This window comes from Phalacrocorax aristotelis, chromosome 1, assembly GCF_949628215.1.
Source record: "Phalacrocorax aristotelis chromosome 1, bGulAri2.1, whole genome shotgun sequence".
Lineage (NCBI taxonomy): Eukaryota > Metazoa > Chordata > Aves > Suliformes > Phalacrocoracidae > Phalacrocorax > Phalacrocorax aristotelis.
Genome location: NC_134276.1, coordinates 12,893,097 through 12,914,016, shown reverse-complemented (window position 1 = coordinate 12,914,016; position 20,920 = coordinate 12,893,097). Strand labels below are relative to the sequence as shown.

At 43.4% G+C, this 20,920-nt stretch overlaps 1 protein-coding gene across 6 annotated transcripts in view; it reads left to right on the top strand.

The window, feature by feature from the left end:
- MTMR2 (myotubularin related protein 2) overlaps positions 1 to 20,920 on the top strand; it is a 65,145-nt gene that overhangs the window by 22,333 nt on the left and 21,892 nt on the right. For 4 of the 6 annotated variants that reach the window (XM_075081714.1, XM_075081704.1, XM_075081666.1 and 1 more), the window contains 3 exons: positions 15,997 to 16,072; positions 19,255 to 19,349; positions 19,528 to 19,638. In XM_075081714.1, coding sequence (XP_074937815.1) covers positions 15,997 to 16,072; positions 19,255 to 19,349; positions 19,528 to 19,638 — 282 coding nt within the window. Of the gene's footprint in view, positions 1 to 4,312; positions 4,332 to 15,995; positions 16,073 to 18,145; positions 18,355 to 19,254; positions 19,350 to 19,527; positions 19,639 to 20,920 lie in introns of those variants that run through there. The other 2 variants (XM_075081694.1, XM_075081684.1) reach the window with 2 other exon arrangements.

Here is a 20,920-nt window from a genome sequence, read left to right as displayed (position 1 = left end):
TACATGTTTTACCTATGGACACAAAAAAAATCTTCAGAACGCGTTTAGGTAAAGTATGTAATAGGCCTAAAGTTTCTCCCCTGTGAAGCTGGTGTGTTAAGCTAATCCACCATACAGAAAACACAGTTTTTAGGCTGAGGCCATGATTCATTGATATGATTAGACATAAGATTGCAAATACTGCTACAACTGTAGCTGTGTGTATATGACAAAAAATTAATTTTACACAAACATTTTATTTCCTTATTTAATTTTCTTACCGAAGTTTCCATGAGTCAGTTTCTTTTTCCAGTTCTGAGGCACAACTCAACTGCCTTTTTACAATTTTTCAATACTTGAGAATTACAACTAGAGAATGAAGCAACATTTCTTTTCTAGAATCAAGGTTTTCTTTCCTTCGCAGTGGTTAAGTTGGCTCAACATGTTTTCCTTGTAATCCTGATTGCATCTAGTGACTCTTTCCCTCCCTTTGTCACCCTCTCTGTGTGAATTGTAAGCTGTCTGGACGGGGGTTCCTGCTTTCATGGATTTGTCTAGTTCCCCATCCATCAGGGCCTCTGTACCTCAATCAAAAATAATGTCCATAGAGTAATGTTCACTCAGCTGCATGATTTTTCAGGCAGAAGATGCATATGTGTTGTTTACTGGAGGCCATTAGAAGTCCGTACATCCTTGCTGTGCCACAGTTCCTATAATTTGCAGAGTGATTTCTTCACAGCCTGCCCTCTTCCTCTTTTATTTTTTAAATTTTTTTTTTATTTCTAAGCAAACTAAAGTTCTGCCATATTTGGAAGAAATGCTGCTTCCCTTTCATTTAGAATAGTGTTTATGCAGAGATGGTAAATCAGAGAATTACTTATTTAGAATAAAGGTACTGCAGGCCAAGCATGAGCACATGCCTCTGCTAGCAAAATGCTTCTTGCTCTTAACCTGCATCAGCTCTGTGGGGCCTGAATTCAGCATAGGCCTGCTGTGCTTCACCTAAAGTTGCTCTTACAGAGGTGGTGTGAGTGGCTGCACTGCAGCTGTGTGTAGGCATAAAGTTGGTTCTTGCCTTTACACTTGAGTAACTGCTTGTCAATGGTAAGCAGACCTAGAGAAAATACGTTCCCATGGTCCTACTTCTGTTAGGGTCCAGGTTGGCAGTTTCCACTAGTCCAGGTTGGCTTTAGCTCTCCCAGAGGAATTAATGAATTAACCATTTACCTCTCCATTCCTGGGAGCGTTTGATGCTGGAGAGCAAACCTGGGAGGTGGGATGGAGATCTGTCCTCTACCTGTGGGCAGCCTGTTGCCAAAGCAACTGCAGTCCCACAGCCTGTCCTCAAATCAGTCACTATCAGTGCTAGTGTGTTCCTGTTTGCTCCCCAGGCTTGCTCTTGGACCCTAGTTCTAGCTCCTAAATGGGAAATTTATTATGAGGGGTGATCAGCTAACACAGATTTTTTTTCAGGTCTTGAGTCAAGAACAGACATCCTCTCTCTAGGTTTATCATTCTTTGTCCAATTTTCTCTGAATCATGAGAATCACAGAATGGCAGGGGTTGAAAGGGACCTCTGGAGATCATCTTGTCCAACCCCCCCTGCTTGAGCAGGGACACCCAGAGCAGGGGGCACAGGAACACATCCAGGTGGGGTTTGAATGTCTCCGGTAAAGGAGACCCACAACCCCTCTGGGCAGCCTGTGCCACTGCTCTGGCACCCTCACAAGAAAGGAGCTTTTTCTCATATTGAGGTGGAACTTCCTGTGTTCCAACTTGTGCCCATTGCCCTGGCCCTGTCGCTGGGCACCACTGAAGAGTCTGGCCCCATCCTCTTGACACCCACCCTTTAGATACTTATAAACATTGATCAGATCCCCCCTCAGTCTTCTCTTCTCCAGGCTGAATAAACCCAGGTGCCTCAGCCTTTCCTCAGAAGGGAGATGCTCCAGTCCCCTGATCATCTTGGTAGCTCTCCGCTGGACTTGCTCAAGCAGTTCCACATCCTTCTTGAACTGGGGGGCCCAAAACTGGATACAGCACTCCAGATGTGGTCTTACTAGGGCAGAGTAGAGGTGGAGGGTAACCCCTCTTGATGTTCTGGCCACACTCCTTTTAATGCACCCCAGGACACTGTTGGCCTTCTTGGCCACAAGGGCCCAGTGCTGGCTCAGGGTCAGCCTGCTGCCCACCAGCACTCCCAGGTCCTTCTCAACAGAGCCGCTTTCCAGTAGTTCAGCCCCCAGCCTGTACTGGTGCCTGGGGTTGTTCCTCCCCAGGTGCAGGACCTTGCACTTGCTCTTGTTGAGTTTCATGAGGTTCCTCTTGGCCCAGCTCTCCAGCCTGTCCAGGTCTCGCTGCATGGCAGCACAGCCTTCTGATTAACATCCTGGTCACGTGGCAGTTCTGCAAGTTTTTAAGTCAGTCCTGTGAGATATTTTTCAAGGTCCTGGTGGTTCTTACACACCTTCTTTCATCTTTCTGAGATGTGGCCTTGCCTTTGATATTGCACATAGAGTCATACCATTAACTGGTACAGTGGCATGAGAGTATTCTCTCTTCTAGCCCTTTCCTTACATGTCTGAGTGTCTTGCATAGCTTTGATTGGCATGAGACAGCACAAACTTCCAAGTCTTAGCAGGTACTGAGATTTGAGCTAAGCACCTTATTTCTTCTGAGGACAAAAAGAAGTCCCACATCGTTCCTGGAAAAAAACGTAAGAGAATAAGCCCTGAAGTGGGAACTAGTGCATTTTGTGATACCTCTGGGGAATGGGAGACAAGTGCCTGGGCTACATGGTGTTCTGACAGGAAGGTGTTGCATCAGTTAGCTTTAAGAGGCCAAAAATAAGCTTTTCAAGATTTTGAAGTAGATCTGCCCATTATGGGATTACGCTCTTGATGTGTATTTAGATTTTCCTTCCTAGAATGAATTGCTACGTGGATCCGTCATCACTCCTACCTCTACTTGGTCTCTGCCTCTGCGTGTGCTTCAGTTCAAATTTAGGAATTAAGTTTCTGTAATGACGGAAAAACACTTTGTGATAGCTACAATTAGCACTCTCTTTTTCTGTGGGGAATTTTTAGAAGAATAGTAGGCGTCCATCGGGAGGAGGGAACCAGGGGAAGGACCCACATAATTTCTTGCAGTCTCTGCCTGCAGTTTTCTTTTTGAGTGCAATTAACACTCTGTGTGTGTGCGCGTGCATGTGTGTAATGAGCTAAATGAGACAACCACTGGGGATTCCTACTGAATAAGTGAGCAGTGTTTTTCCTAAATCTTTCTCAAAAGTATTTAATAATAACCTTTACAAGTTTTTTTTTAAATGTATATTGAGCATTTCAATATCTGGAAGTAAGATTAAATTGCTTTTCCACTACAACTTATAGAATTTTCACTTCATAAACTAAATAACTTTTGGCTGCTTCAGTTAGCTTTGTAGGGAAAAAAGGAAGGAAAAAAAAACCCCAAACGCCAACAAAAAAATGCCAAAGCACTGTTAGGTTCTCCCCTCCACCCCCTTCGTGATCTCAAATTTGCAGCTGTTTAGAATTGATTTAGGGAATGCACTTTTTGAAGGAATTTTTAGCAAATACACTGCCATATGCTTTAACACAAGTATTAGATCAGGCAAGAACAGAATTGAATAGAAGTAGCTGGAAGTGAAAATGAGCTGGAAATTCACAGATACTTTGCAATTTGGGATGAGATTTTAAAAACACCTTAGAGCCAGCATTGCCAAAGGGATTGAGGTGCATAAATGTGTCTTTCAGATCTGGGAACTTGGTGGTTAAAGTACAGTGAGGCACTTGCTTCTAAGTCCTGTAGGTGGTATTTTCTCCTGTGCCTACGGGCAGATACATCTGTGCAGTTTATAGTACTTCTCTTAAGTCATCTTGCTAATGCTCTAGCTTTTATCAGTGGGGACATTCATTTTGAGTTAGCTGTTATTTATAGGGTAACGCCTGAAGTTTACTATGTTTAAAGCTTTGGAGTCGCTGTCATAAAAGGGTTGAATCCCTTCCATCTGCAGTTGGGGAGCAGTGGATGTGGCCAGCAGAGCCTGCTGCCACTTCCCTTAAGAACAGTACCTTTGCCTGAAAATTTGTTAAGGTCCATTGTGTTTGGTTTTGGATTGTATACAGCGAAAACCTGAACTAGAGGATGGAAACTCACATGTTGGCTTTCTTATTTCTTCTTGCTTCTAGTCCATTCTGTGGACAGAGGAAACCAGTACAGCAGACCCATACGTCACCTGCTTAGTTGTGCAGCTTCAGGAAAAGTGATTCAAGTCTTTGTTCCTGGCATTGCTGCTTGTGACCACTAAACCATTCCCCCCTTTGCAGGCAACAGTAAGATCCACAATTCCTGATATTCCTCTGAGATCTAGCAAAATATTGTACAAGCATGTGTCCCATCCTCCATGATTGTTTGCTCCCTCCATAATAATTTTCTCCTTTAATACACGAGGAATCGGTGAATTTACAATGGGTTTATAAATAAGATGCAAGCATGTTATTGTAGCATGCCCAGGACTTGAAGGTTGGGAAAAGAAAGAACCAGTTGCTTGCATAACCTTAATTTGTTATCCATTGTGTGTATGGTTGGAGACTGTAGGCAAGCCCATGTGGCTTATTTTGTGAGATACATAACTCATGCATGACAAAAGGTATATGAAGGATCCTTCTCCTTCCAAGACAGTAAATGGATGCTATCACTGTCTCCTTAGGTTTTCTGGATGAAATCTGTTTGAGCAAGTCTGCATTCAAGCGAGCCAACCACAATTCCTTTATACTTGATGGAAAGAAATAGGTCATTTATGATCTGGTTTATCTTTGCTTTAAGGAAATGCCCACACTAGGTGAGAATGTCATGTAGCTGAGCTAGAGAAGTCCTTGCTGCAGGATGTTGTGAACATTATTTGAGGGGCAGGAACTGATTTCTCTGAGTTGATTCCATCCAGCTTTAGCTGTGCTCCAGCAAAGGTGTAGTTTTGTCTCATTTGAAAACCTACTGTGTTTCTCTTCTGACTATGAAGAGAGTGCAGGGTAATTTCTCCAGCTGCAGACCTCTAAAATGGAGGTAAATCCTGTCCCTCAGGTAATGTTGAGCAGGATTAACTGAAATGCCAGTCACTGACTTTGCCACCTTTTGTGTTACTTCAGTCTAGCTTTAGTCCAAAGTGGCTTAAGCTAGTTCTGTGTAGAACATGTATATTGATAGTACAAAAACATATTGAGGAAAGATGTGATTTCCCCCCTCCCTTTTGCTGTAAATCACTAAAACTAGCCTCAGTGAGCTTTTCCATTGCTATCTCCCTGCCAGCGCAGGAAGTGTGTCAGGCTTTGGTTATGTGTAACACATGTTCAACAAGAGCTGGATTTAGAGAGCGGCACAACTTTTTAAACGTTAAGCACTCATTTAAGCAATGCCTTTTACTTTTGCTTTTAAGGGATTTTTGGTTAGTGAGCGATGGTAGCTTGGAAGCACTAAATAATGAAAAAGCCTTTGCCTAAGCACCTTCAGGGTAGTAGAAGACTCTCTGCCCTGCCAATCAGCTCCATCCTTGCTTAGTGATGTATGGGGATAAGAATTCCTGTATCGAACTGGCCCTTGACTCTTCGCATGGGACTGCCTGTAAGAAGATTAGTTAATAGCAAATGCAAAGATGTCTTCTGAGATGTGAGCTTTCGTTCCCAGTGCACTGGACTGTGGCTACTATTAAATTACCGACCATATTGCACAAGCCTCCAGATGGTGAAGATAATTGACCTGTGGTCACAAAAGACTTGGCTAGATGTGAACTGGTGATACAGCAGTGAAATTAAATAAACAGTTCATCTTTTTACTGTCGCTGTGTGAAGACTTGACCGTATGTGTCATCACTTTGGGCTCAGTCATATTCTCACACGGAGGTGCACCTCACATTTTTGTGGGTCTACAGGAGTAGAAGCTGTGCAGGCAGCAGTAGTCCTTGATCTGTGCATAGCGTTTCCAGAGGTCCCTTTGCACATAGGGCTGAAATCAAGACCAAATCTAAGAATGGATGATTCTTTATGTTATCAAAAGTATCAAGTAGAGAGACTTAGAGAGCAGCAGAGAAGTAGTAGGAAAATCTTATGGGGGAAAATGTTTTCAGTATCTTGAAATTCTGATTTTGGCCATGCGAATTGTGTGTGTGTGTCTGTGGGAAACCGTTTTCCTTTCTTCTTTGGAGCATTAAGCTGTCGATGAACAAAGTCACAAAGGACTGGTTCTGGAGAATGAATGATGCTCTTGTCCATAAGCGTGGTCATTCCAGGACAGCCCCATGAGTAACTGGAATTTAGCCCTTGCTGTTGCCATGTTTTTCTAGGACTCCAGTTTCCAGGACTGTAAATGCTGTATATTTTGTGAGAACTACAATCTTTTTAAACTGTCCTGAGAGATGGAAAGTCTCGTTCTGTCCCTGCATCTCTCCCCAGCGCACCTCCCCCTTTCAAGGAAACAAAAACACAGAGTAGCCAACCTCTGGGTTGCAAAATATTGATTTCATGCAAATTAGATGGGGGAAAAGCCAGATGCAGTCAGTTTTCTGTCTCCTTTACAAGGAAATAATACTCCCTAAGCACTCATCTAGTTACAAGAGAGCAAAGACAGCAAGCGTTGCTAATTTTTCTTATATAAAGGTACCTAAATGTTTGAATATGAAGTAATGCACAGTGAAGGAAATCTCTGGAAGCGTTTATGATTGCCATCTATTAGGAATGGAAAACTAAGGAGAAGAAACAAATGGCCTTCAGATGTTCTCAAAAATATTTTCAGCTCTTCCTAATCGACTGCCGTATTTCTCCTAGCTACAAAGTGCAAGAATTCTCCTTCTGCTGAGTAAAACTGGGTAAGAGGTGCCTTCTCCCCATAGTTTTTGTAGATTGAAGCACAAATCAGGCAGGAATGAACAAGCATGGTATTTAAAAGGAGCACATGGATTTGTGACTGCATGCAGTACCTGCCAAGATTTGATTTTCTGTGGATGTTTTTGCACTGAATGAAACATCTTTGTTCCCCTCTGTAGGATTGTTTACTCATTGTAATTACTTGTATCTTGAATCCTTACCTTACATACCACTAAACTCCGAAGTGAAATTCTTGGTAACAGAGATGCTTTTCTGTGACTTATTTTAGCTGGTAGAATTTATAATTCTCTCTTTGGACAAAGTGTTCTTCTGTTACTTAAGACTGATGATATGAACTTCACTGAACTAGTTTAATGCTCTCCTTGAAAATTTTAATCTGTTTTCCCTTATAAGTTGTTTGCTAAACAAATATGGTAAAAATAAAGAAAGGGTAGAGTCAGGCTAACATGCTGGACAAAGTTTTTGAGCGGCCAGTGGAAAATAGAGCCGTTGTCATTCGAGACATATGTGGAATCCTTGGCACTGAAGAAGGTTCTGTATTAAAAAACGCTGGACTTGTCTGAATAGATAATATCTGCAACCTTCTGTGCCAGGGAGCGTTGCTGTGTTGAGTCAATGACGACTTTCTGTTGGAGCCTAATGAGAGAATTGTCTTGAGGCACCAAGCCATGCAAACTTGAAGAGACAAGCCAGCTGTGGTTGAACGAGTGGCCCTCAACATTGTGTTCCTTTGAGCTTCTGAGCCTTACCTTGTACTGTGCAACAAGGGCCCAGGAGATTGACCAGCCCAGAGAGGCTGTTCTTTGTCACCGAACAGTTGGATCTGAGTGGAGAATTACATCGTGGAAAAAAGGCAGAAAATCCCAGGGAAACACTACATGGTGGCTACTTCCACCTCCAGAGGAGTCTCTTTTACTTCTTTTTAAAATATACTAATCTTCAGCTGCTTTGTAAAGATTTTCAAGACAGTGGTAAGTATGCAAGTCATTTCTCAAGCCTTCTCAGAATGTATACACTAGCTAGAGATCACAGTTTGTTATTTGTTGGGGTGGTTTTTTCAGTTATGTCAGTGGTTTTTCTGAGACTAGGAAAGCAGAGTTAAAAGGCACTTGCAGTGTACGTTGTATGTGAATATTTTCTTTAGAGTAGTGTAATAGATGATCTGTTGTCAGAACACTTTACTGATAACTTAAATGCTTCTTGTGTTATTTTTTAACCAAGCTAGGAAGCCTTTTTTGGCTGAGTGCTCTTTAGGAGCAAATGGGCTTGATCGGGTCTTTGGATGGTATATCTGATTCTCTGTGTACTATCCTGAAATGATCCATGTGTCCATGGTGTTTTGTCTTCCCCCTTTGAATTTCTAATATCCCAAAAGAATAAGCATTTCTCTGCAAGTAATATCTTGCTGGTCTGAATGTTTCTAACAGTTTTTCAGCCCATCTGGTCATAATCTTCAGAAAAGTCCCTGTGCCTCAGTCATGCAGAGATACTGGTGTTCTTTCCCATAGTCATTCTGCTCTGGTATTCTTAATGATTCAAAAATAATTAACAAAGTCCATTTACTTGCTCAATTTATATTTTTATTACATTTCCAGTAGGATACATAGCACATAAAGCTTCTCAAAGTACACTTGAAATAGCCATAAATGGCAGCTGAAAATCTCTCCAAAGTAGTACGGTGTTTGCAGTCTACAGGAGGATTTGTCAAGCAAGCACGACTACTGTTTTGTGGTCCTTCTAATTGAGCATTGAGAGGACAGAAGCATCTACACAGCAAAATGCTGGATAAAATGTGCCCTTTTTCCTGTTGTGAGAAATGTTTCATTTAGAAAAAAACCCAATGCACCTATGAAAAGTTATCCTAAATAAGCATACGGGTCTTGATACTGCACATATTTGTGTCAGTTCTGCAGCTTCTGTCAGTGTCAGCTGGACAGAATTAGACCCCTATGGATTTTCTGTTTTATTTCAGAGGTTTTTACACCGTCATTGGCGTAATGCTAAATCTTGATACATCTGCCATAGTGGCACTGTCCTTTGTTGATTGACTTTATGGCAACAGCCATGAAAGAAGAAAGGGATGGAGTGGTGGGGCAGTTCAAGGGAAGGAATAGGTGAACATGGTCTGAGAGTGCCAAAAGGCATTTGAAAGGAGAGGGCATTGGTTACATAAGTGTATATGTTTTGCTCTTGATTTACAAAGAAAATAAATACAAAAAATCAAGTATGTAAAAATAATCCTATGGCTAAGCCTTTGCAGAAAGACTGACTGCCCTCATGTGGCTCTCTGTGACAGCAGAAAGGAGCCAGCTCTGACCCAAGGAGTCATACCTGTTTTAATGAAGTTCATGCAGTGTTTGGATCTGGCCTGGCTCATCTGATGCCCCTCTGCACAAAGTTTGGACCTCTCTGCAAAGCACAGGTTGTGACTACTCAGTTGTATTGGGGTGTGTAGGAGATGAGGCACTGCTGCACTGGATGCGGTGAAGCACCAGAGATGGGATTCATCCTGCCAGATCTGCATTGGAGTTACTTACCCTAGTTCTCAGCCTTCAGTGGGAAGAAAGGCACTTATCCTAAAGGTGAATCTCCTAGTTCTCCTGCTTTCCACTGAGTGAACAGAGTGCTGAGGGTGACTAGCTCCGATTTGGATCTACCATTTTAGATGAAATGGATATTCCTGCACTTTACTGACTACCCTGCCTGCACAGTGGCAAGAGTGCTGATTCAGGAGGGCATTTAATCTTGTGCCAGTCCTTGAGAGAAAGACATTTTAAAAAAAAAAAAAAGGGTGGCAGGGAGAGGAAAGTTTAGGTGTGTTAACTGCAAGGAGAATATTCCCTGGTAATCCATTAAAATGTGAAGTATCAGACAAATATTTTCCGGTAGGAGATAAAACCTTTCACTTGGCTGTTGAGTTTCAAATCCATACTTCACCCATAATTTGAAAAGCTCTGCATGTTTTTAAAATCCCCTAATTCTTTGTGTATATTCTTGCACACACGCGTGTACAACACACACATGTACATCCCACCTATTGCTGCTGACCAGTGCATGCTCATGAGGTAGATGTGCGAAACCTGTGAGTTCAGGGGCAGCAGATGCAAAGTGAATTTGTGTGTGTGTAATGTTTGTCTGTACAGACAGGTTATAGACATTTATGTTAAGGGAACAGTTAAGAGACAGGCTTCCTGCTGTAGGAAACACAGAATAGGACTGTGTAGCAGGACCAAAAGCAGCTGCGAGCTTGGAGAGCTTGCCTTTTCAATAGATGGGGAAGATGTGGGTTTGTGGAAAGGAATAACGCGAGCAAGGTGGTTGCGGTGTCAGGCTAGACATGTCGCATCAGCGCTGTGGCTTTATCCATGCCAAATTTCTTCAAATGTGCAAGGTGATTTGGAGTGCTGTCCTGGGTTTGGCTGGGATAGAGTTAATTTTCTTCCTAGTAGCTGGTGTGGTGCTGTGTTTTGGATTTAGTGTGAGAATAAAGCTGATAACACACCGATGTTTTAGTTGTTGCTAAGTAGTGCTTACATTAGTAAGCTTTTCAGCTCCCCATGCTCTGCCAGGGGCACAAGAAGCTGGGAGGGGACACAGCCGAGACAACTGATCCAAACTGGACAAAGGGATATTCCATGCTGTGTGGTGTCATGCTCAGTATATAAACTGGGGGGAGCTGACGGGGGCCGGGGGCGGGGGGGGCGGCAGCAGTCACTGCTTGGGGACTGGCTCGTCGGTCGGCGGGTGGTGAGCAATTGCATCATGCAGCACTTCCTTTTGTATATTATTATTATTATTATTATTACTATTTTATTTTATTCCAATTATTACACTGTTCTTAACCCATGAGTTTTCTTACTTCTACTCTTCTGATTCTGCCCCCCATCCCACCGGGGGGGGAGTGAGCGAGCAGCTGGGTGGTGCTTGGTTACTGGCTGGGGTTAAACTACAAGTGTGTAGGAGGTTACCAAGGAGAGCTTACTTTGGGGGGCGGGGGGAATCACAAAAAGGGTAGACTTTAATTTTGTCTAAACCAAAAAAAGATTCTTTTTGTTCATTCTGATTGTGATTCAGGATAGATGAATCTGTGTAGACTTGGGAAAACTGTTGCACAGCAATTTGATAAAGCAAACCTATAGGTCTCCTCTTAAGTTGCATGAAGAAAAAAAAAAAAAAAAAAAGCCCTAACTTTTGTCTGTGGGTTTCAGACTTCAGATATTCAGGAGAAAGGAAATAGCTGGAAAATGGCTGGGAGGGACCTCCGGTGCTCTCTTCATACATCTTTGTTATCTGGAGGCTTGTGCTGCAGATGTCAGTGTCCAAGGACAAAGTTACGGTCCCTGGTCAGTCCAGCTGCTCTCCCTTGAGAGAGGGAGAGCCCTGGGTTTGCACCCCTTGAGTTGCTCGTGTAGTCATGCCCCAAGCCAGTCCTGGCAAAATAATCCAGGTTATGGAAGAACAACCATTAAAAAAGCCATTGAGCTAACCCAGGCTTCCTGACTGAACTAGATACGGGAACAATTATGACACCCGCAGATTGGGTAGGAGGCATCAATCCTGGCTCAGCCTCAGCCAGCGCAGGACGTGTGTTGTCATCCTGGCTGTGCAGCTCTGCTGGCAGGCAAACGCCTCTCAGGTGTTACAGGAGGAAATCATATCAGTTGTTTGGTTCACAGACAAAAGAAAACCCTTAATATAGTTTCATGAACCCTCTCAAGTCCCTCTGGAGCAGTGTTCAGTGATGCGCAGATCTCTGAGACCCTGTAGTTAGAGTTACGGCGCAATGCATCTCTATCACCCTGAGCTGGCTGTAGCCACTTGGGATGGGCTGTGTGCATGAGTCGTGCAGGGACATCAGTCAGAAGAGGGATTTTTGGAGCAGCATGGTGGCTGCTGTGTTGGGAGGCAGTGTGAACGTGTGGTTGGAGAGGCTTGGAAGAACTGCAGTATCCTGAACTGCAGTATGAAGAGGTAAGGGATGAGGCAGGGAGCAGTCTTACCTTTTTAGCAGGATCTAAACCTCTTTCCCTGACCCCAGGCATGCAAGCAACGGAGGCGATCACTTTGCTGAGATCTGGAGGTTGTGTCAACAATACAGTGCTGGGGTTTTCCTGCCTTAGGTGCTATGAGAGAGCTCTGCACCTTCAGACATGGGTAGGTGGGTTGGAGCTAACACAAGGTGGAATCCTGGAGTAAGAGAAGCAGGTGTTAAATCTAGCAAGTGTGGGTTTGTTCTGCCAAGTTGCTGCTTGAGCAGAGAACAAAGGTAGGTGGTGGTGTGAAGTCCTCACACCCGCTCTGAGCTGAGGCAGGGCTTGTTTTTAGGTGCTAAGGTACTCCCATGCCCAGCATCCCAGAGAGCTCTCTTATCTAGAGGGAGAACTGATGGGTGGAATGGGTAGATTATGTTACTCAGTAAAAGAAGACAGAGATAAAGGTTATTCTGGTGTGTAACTAAGCTCTTTAATTCCTCTGGAGACTCAGTTACCAAGCATAACATTTTTGCGGGGAAAAGATAACAAAAACCTTGTTTGGCTTAGAGGCAAGGCAGAGTAGTCTACCGATTTTTGGTGGTTGTATTTGTTTATTACAGAAACCATCTTAGCAATGTTTGTGCCATATGACCAGTGTGTGGCTCTACATCAATGTGGTCTTATTCCTAAGTAATGCTGATTCTGCCCAGCTCTGGCTGCGACCTTCATTGCAGATCTCAAAGCTCTCTTTGTTTTTGCTCCCACTGAACACTTTAAAAACCTGAGGCAAACAGAGACACTTCAGGTACAGATGTTTATGGTACCTGCCTCAATAGCGTTAACACGTGAGTAGCCAGCTGTCACTCTCTTGCAGCCGTGCTGCCACAGTCGTGTCCCTGGCTCCCCTGCCTGCTTCCTTGCTTCACTGGAGCTCTTAATTTTGTTTTGCAAGATTTGCAGAGGGCTAAAACTGGGCCCATGTGTGTTATTTTTAGTGTTGAAAATAGGCTAATGAACAAAAAAAGATTTTTCTGACAGTTTAATGAACTATTTTTGGATTTGTGGGGGAGGGGAGGATGGCAGGAAGATGGAGGGGCTGTTCATGTTATCTCCTTAGTCATATAAGGGGCAGAAGGTCCATCTACGATGTTAGCATCCTCCCAGAGCTCCACATGCATTGTGCCATCCCATTCTTCCCCCAATCTCTTTCCAAAACTCCCCTTTCCTTATCCACACGCTTTTCCTCCTTCCTGCCACCCCGTCCTTTAGCACTGCCCCAGATGTCTCCTCCTGTGCCTGCTACCTGCATTATCAGCTGCACACAGATTGTATTTCCCCAAATCAATTTTATGGAGCCATTGATGGAGGTGGATTTCAGGAAAACGCCTACTGTTCATTTCTCAGGTTCTGCCAGGATGGGTTTCAAGTGTTCATGTTCCAACTAGGAGGCTCATTCACGGTGCAAAGACCAGCACACCAGAGAAGTGTTTGTCCTGGGCTTCCTGACCATGTCTGTCTCAGCCTCTTGGGAAGGGTGGCTGTTACCAGGGCTGTTACCCAGTATCAACGCTTGCACTGACTTTGAAGTCATCATGAAGGCAGATGAAGTGTGGAGATGAGGTCAGCTGTGGGATGGTGAAAATGACAGATTAGTCTGCAGTGGGGAGAGGCCATTGGGGCAGAAGCTGTTGACCTTGAAGTGTTGTGCTTCCAGGAGGCCATCCATCCGCTGCCCTGTGTTGAAGTGAGCACAGGTTTGGATCGCTAATCCTTTCCTCTGACCCATGGGACTCCACATCTCGGAGAGTGCGAGTGAGCAGATGGATTTTATTACACTTAGAAGAGCCAGTTTTTAAACTGAAAAAGCTTTCAACCTTTGTCTTTAGCAGAATGGTGTTGGTGTGGAGGTCTTTGTCTTTCATACTGCTCTTCTCTCCTCTTCCCCACCTGCAGTACAGTGTTTAAAGCCTACCTGAGCACTCCCCACCTAGTGATCATGGCAGCTATTTGTGATGCCAAATACTTTCTATGTATGTTACCTCATATTTATTTTGGCTTAAGATACAGCCTAGTCCTCCAAATGTTTGCAGCTGGACATGTTCCCACTGGCATCTGCAGAAGAGCAGCAAGTCCAGCTGTTGACCAAAGTGATCCTAGCAGCAGCTGTTGCCCGTTTGGGGTACAGACCTTCTCAAAGAAGTTGTGCTCGTGTCCTGAATTCAGAGTGTATTTTCAGTAATGTCCTTCCAAGATAAAAGGCCACAAAGACGGCCACCACTTAAGGACTAATTATCCTCGGTCTCATTTGGAGTAATCCAGATGTTATCCTCCTAATTTCAAGGCTGTTACTCAAATGCAAAAATCTACACACAGGAGTTGAGAGTGGGTTTACATCACATCACAGGCTTTTGTCAGGGAGGCCGTGATTCAGGACTTTGATGGGATATGTGATCTTCGGCCAACACAGCTGTGCTGACAAGAAGGCCTTAGTATAGGCTTCTGCTAGCTATACCAGCAAAACGTTGCTTTTGCTGGTATTGCTGACATGGGGGAGGAGAAGCTTTCCTGCAAGTTCAGTGCTGCTAGTGTGAGCTCTGTCAATGGTGATCTCCCTTTATCCATCCTGTAGACCCCAGTCCGGCTGCTCTGGTAAGAGCTGGCCTAAGTGGGTGTGGTTGTGAGGTTCCTGTTAGGAAGCTGGCACTGTGCTTGCTTTTATTATTTTTTTTAAGTCTCTTGAATGCATTTTTAAAAATATACATCTTGTTCTCAATAAGGCTTTGATCTTGTTAATCTTTTCACCTATACATCGGTCTGTTGTGTGAAAATGCTGGAACATGGTTTTATTGTGACATGGGATTTCTTTGGGTTTTGTTTTCATTTTTATGCATAGTTTAGAGAATTTTTTTCTTCCCTGAGGCTCTCGCTCTGGCTTGATGCTACATGAAAGTTGACCACAGATGTGTCAGGTTCTAGAGTGCCACTTTAGACCATACCTTTGAATTTTCTTCGCAGGGATTTCCTGATACCAAATGTAAACAACTCTGTCCTCACATTAAGATAAAGAAAGCATTTTGGGCGAGTCTACACATTCAGTTGCAAGCAAACTTGAGCTCTCCCTGCCTGTCTCCACCAGGTGGGATGCTGCCACCTTTAAACCCAAAGCCTTGTGGTCACTACAGTGTGAGGCAGAGTACATCTGTGTTATTAGGTTGAGCAACTGGTGTGCTGCTGCGGTTGTGGTCATTTGGCCAGTTTGAGGCATGGGCAGTATGATTAAATCCATCTGCATTTGGCTACATAGACTTAGCCTTAATTTTGGTCACTTACATATGCTCTTCTCCCCTAGTTCTTACCAGAGGTTTAGACCTCAGGTTATGCTTAAATAGTTACAGCTGTGCTTTCCTAAAATGTCCATCTGCTTGTTATAGCAGCTGTTCTTGTGAAAACCCTTGTGTAAATGCAATCATATCTGTGAAAATTAATGTCCCATGGTGTAACTTTAACCCAAGGGAAAGTGGAGGAAGGGTCATTTGGCAGCCAAAAAATAAAATAAATAAATCAAAACTGTACCTCCTGTACATGCCTATCAACATATAACCTTTGTAACAAGTCACTGCTGCTGAGCCACATTGGGATCTTTGCAGTTGTCAGACCCTCACTGAAGACAGTGGTGTGACAAGGTGTCGTTTTTAACTTTCCTCAGTGTAAACTAGAAATTGTTCTACTTGATAGCATCATGGTAAGTGTTGATCACATCAACTGGGAAAGGAAGTGATCACTTTGGTTCTGTATGTAATGGTGAGTTTGACTTGTGATGATGAGCTGGGGAGGAGAAGGTTGGAGCATGAAAGGCAGCCACCTGGGAAGTGTGCTGCCAAAGCACGCAGCCTGCTTTGCACAACCTCTCCATCACAGACATCCTTGCTTTAAACAAGACTGCACGGCCCAGTGGTATGCTCGAGGACTGCACTAAGGTCTCTCACATGCTTTGTGTTGACCTTTCAGAGGCCGAAAAACTAGGTGGTACCTCAGGATCTTTGAATATTTGTTGTCCTTGATATTGTTGACATGTTGCAGGTAAGTGTAAACTTTTTGGTTTATGAAAACATAATGAATACCTTTTTCTACCTCCATCTTTCACCTAGGTCCTGAGGGAGACTAATAAATTGGCTGAAATGGAAGAGCCACCTTTGCTACCAGGAGAAACCATTAAAGACATGGGTATGTGAAGAGGAAATTCCCTGTTGTTTGCTGACTAAATAGAATATCCATAGAGCAAAATATCTTCATGGTGATTGACCAACAACAACAAATTGCTGGTGCTTTGAGAACCATGATCAGGTTGTTTCATTAATTGAGTTATTGCGTAGCACATGAGCCAAAGTAACTATATGTCTCCTCTTAGCATGTTGCAAATACAAGGCAATTCAATGTATCTTCGCACGAGTGATGAGGTAAGTTGTAGGGTTTGTAGTTGCTGCCTCCTGAGAGGACATGGAGTGGCTGTTTCAAGTTGTGCTTGCCACAGGCTAACTTCTTAGGTTACCCCTTACTACTAAGGTTGACAGAGTGACACAGCACAATTGTGTGTTGAATGTCTGTCACAGACTGCAGGAAAGGATACAGTGCTGTTGCAGAGAACTTGGGGGTTTTTCCTGTTTTTTCATCCAGACATTCTGACATACATCAGGTTTTCTGATGCACTCCAATCTGAAAGGTTGAGTAATCCTCTTGATTAATTTTCTGTGCAAAAATTTTGCATTCACTAGTTTGACATCTTGCCTTCGTAAGAATAAAAAGCCCCAAACCAAAACTGAAAATACCTCACCAAAAACCCCTACCCACCACCACCACCAAAAACAAGAACAAGCAAAAAACAAAAAAACCAAACCACACCAAAAATACCTCAATGCTCAATCCTTTTGTCTTCCCCTTTCCTAAGGACTCTGAACTCGTACTCCAGCCATGCACTGCAGACTGGCATCTAACTCGCTGCTCAGGTGCAGTTAGCTCTGACAGCAAGACTATGTTTTGAAGGGTTCCTGGGGAATGGTTTAAGAGATCAGAGTTACCAGCGTTCTGTCTGTTGGCAAATGATATGATGAGCCACGTAAGTCTGTAAGACCAGGTGGCTTTTGGAGTAGACCAGACAGCAGCTGCCTGGTCCAGCAAGAAGTTAAAGGTAGCAAAAAGGAAGTGTTTATTATTCATCAGCAATAATTATTTCCTGTTAAAAGTGTCAAGAAAGGCAAATGTAATTCTCTTTGGACTTTACAGGGAAGGTAAGACAAGTTATTTCAGCCAACCCAAGAATCTAGGGTAAGATTGGCCCTGTAAAAGAAGGAATTCCATAAGCAAGGGAATTAGTAAATCCTGGTTTCCAATGTCTTCCTCCCATATGGATTCTCTTACATCTACCAAAGACTGAGCTTATTAGACTTCCCCTTGGTAGCAGCACTAGCACTACCTCTCTGTTATACCTGGCATCTATTCTCACAAACAGTGAAGCATTTTAATGCCTTGGAGATCCCTATTTTTCACATAAAGGCTGCTGAAATCATACAGCCATGGTAGGGTTAAGGTCAGGCAAGTCATGTGTGTGGGTACATGCGTATATGTGCAGTGTAATCAAGTAAAATTGTTACTTCAGGAAACCAAGCTAATAAAATGCAAATGTGAAAGGTGATGTGGCTTACAGGCTGGCAAGGCCAGTGTTTGAGATCATGCCTAGAATTCCTTACCTGGAAAACATTCTTCTAGCACCTTTCCTTTTTACTGAGAGATCCTGTTCCTTTTCAGATGTAAATGCACACTTCTCTAATTAGTTGATTTTGGTTTTTTTAACATTTTGAATAACGGAACTCTAGGGGAAAAAACAGGCAGGCTGCCCTCGCTCTTATTATGCTTCATGAGTCTGCTTTCAAACCTCTGTCAAACTAGGTTTTGAAAAGAAGTGATTAATAATCAGCCAGTAATGAAACACTTGGTTTAATTAGAACTGGGTGGAAGCATTTTGTGTTTAACTGTCCTTTGACCAAATGCATGTAAATTAAAATAAATAAACGAAATTGCTAGTGTGTGTACATATATTTTATTTTATTTTTAACCAAAAATTCTGAGCTATCTATTTTGCTCTGAATTAGTCACTCCTGATATTTCAAGGATCCTTCTCCATATCCAGATCTTGAGAGTCAGTGAGGGCTATGCAGAAGCAGAGCTGATGTGAGGATGGTTTAGTTATATTAGTTGTCAGTGCCCTGGAGTAAGGCAGTCTCTATTCCTCCTTCCCTCCAGGCTAAATCTCATGGGATGAAGGTAGAAGAAATTCAGGTCCCCATGCTGGCACCCCAGTACCCTCATGCCTCTTGTGCGTGGTGGCTGTCACCTGGATGGGAGGCGAGCTGTCCTGACTTCACACAGCCCTTGCAAAATGGATCCCTTAGGGTTTGGAGGCTTGAGGTTAAGATGGTCCAGGGAATTCTTTCATGGATCTGGCAGCTCTGGTCAGTGGGTCTCCTTCTGAAAGGACCTCTGTGTATTTGAGGGGTGTCATTACTAGTTGGTGAGAGCGTGAACCACTGCCTTGGCACAGCCAGCCAACTGCTTCAGTGGCAGAAGATGTGATGGGTCACTGCTGGGCAGTGGGGAGTGGGGAGAGAATGACTTTAATGTTGGCATTTTTAATTGATGTAAAACAGAAGAGCAGTTAGGGGAGGTGTTTGCTGTGGAAAACCAGCAGCATCTCTTGCCTTTTTCTGGAACAAGTGAGAAACGTTTGAGGCCTTTCAAGAAGGGGACTGTTTTGAGTCACCATCACTCAGGTTCAAAAATAATTGAATTGTTGCTGACTTCAGACTTAAGATCACTACCAGCTAGGTGCTATAGAGATTTGTGGCTGCTGGAGATTCCTGTAGCTCCACTGGGTTTTAGCATGAGGGCCTTCATCCCAGGGCTGACTCTACATGCAAGGATGAGCAGAAGAACCCAAGCATCCTAAAAGCCACATGTAGAACTGCTGTCAGCTTTAAATGTATGCATCCAGGCAGGAACTGACTCTTCTTTTTGTGCATGCTGTTCTCAGCTACTGGCAATGCATTGCTCAGTAAGAGTAAACAGTCTGCAGTTGAATACTGGCTTTTTTACAGGGGTAGTATTTCTGTGCAAAGGTAGGAGGATCCTAGGTGATGATATTTGCCTGGAATTCGGTTTATACCTAAACTCTTGCCTTCTCCACAGAACTGAAACTTACGTATTGGCTCTAGACTAGAAGCCCAGATTAAGCTTGTTTTCATTTTGTGATCTGAAAAGTAGAGCCCTCAAGTATTGTTGCTGTCATAATTTTACTCCCATAAATTAACCATGAACTTAACAACTTTTTTTTTCCTTTTTTTTTTTTTTTTAAGCTAAGGATGTTACTTACATCTGCCCCTTCACTGGAGCAATCAGAGGAACCCTTACTGTTACCAATTATAGACTATATTTTAAAAGCATGGAACGGGTAAGCTTTTGAAACCATCTGCTTTTGTTGACTATTCAATCTTCAGACCTAGGTGTTCTTTGAGAGTAATTCTATGTGAATCATAGCTATATGTTTGGGAATGTAAGCATAAGGGAGCAGTCACTGGGGACTTTTTCCCCCTCCCCTTTTTAAACTCACAAATTTCAACTGTCTACAGGACCCTCCTTTTGTCCTAGATGCATCTTTAGGTGTAATCAACAGAGTGGAGAAAATTGGAGGTGCTTCCAGTCGTGGTGAGAATTCGTATGGGCTGGAGATTGTATGCAAGGTAAACTTTTATCTGTGTTTAACAACAATAGGGGAAGGGGAATATACATTTTAAAAGGTTTTCTCTGTAGTATTGTAGGAAGTTCTACAAAACATTTCAGTCAGTATGACTTCACACACTTCAAAAAACATCTGATTTTAAAAGTAATTTTCAGGATTCTCCAGCTCCACTTATATGAGACAAGACCCAGACCTTTATTCAGGCTTTGTTCTAGGTAATGTCTTTTCTCATAGTGGGAAGCCTAAGCCTGCATCCCACTAATGCAGTTCTCAGGGTTGCTCACCAGGCTATCCCAGGAAGACTCCAGTCATTGTGGAGTACAGGATGCCTTTCACTCACTTGCATTTCAAGAGCAAGAAAGGGGCACGTTTCCCCCTAAATCATTAGCTTACATCTACCTGCTGCTGTGCTTTGTGGTAGGGGACTGGCAAGTAGCCTTCAGTCGTCCTCGAGGCTGTTCTTTCATTTCTTTCAAGCCAGTAGATATTACATATGTGCCTCTCAAGAGCCCTTGGAATAGTTGGAAATGCAAACTTCACTGAAAATTAACAATTCATCTCCTAGTGTCTAAGTACTGTAGACCCACAGTGTAGATAAAGCCACCATCTCCAGTCCTAAATTCATACCTCCATTGTTCACCAGGGCACAGCCCCTCTGCTTCCCTTGCTGTCAATGTAGGAGGAGCTAGATTCTCAACCTCATGGGTCTCAGGCTGCTTTTTTCAGAGCCCCCTCAAGGCTGAAAGGATGCCACTTTCTGGATAAGGGCAGATGGGAGGAATGAAAATGAGCCCCGACAGCTCTGGTCACTGCTGTGATTTTGAGGCACCAGGAAGCTAAGCAGACTCACGAGCTGTGGGCGTGCTGAGTCAAGAGCAGTTGATGTAATCATCCAGCTGCTCCCATGTCCTATTGCAGTCATGATCCTCCCTGGCTAACGTTGAGGTGCTTGTGCTGGCAGGCCACTCTGTTCCCTGTTTTGATCTGGATTCCTAGTTCTCAGCCATTTTGCCTATATGCAAATTTGCACACATGGTCAGGTTTGGAGTGAACTGCATCATTTCCTTGGGTGGGAAACATAGGCACAAACTATATGGTAGGTATTTTGGCCCTATATAGCTTGGCCCAGGATATGCAGAGCAGTTTAGTGCTGTATCAGGTACAGATACAGCTGATGCATTCTGAAATGTTCTCTGTCTGAGACCAACTCCCTAATCTCTGTCTTGTGAGATAGTTAAGTCTTTAGCGGTTTATCTCATTCTCTGACTTGCTGTACTATCTTC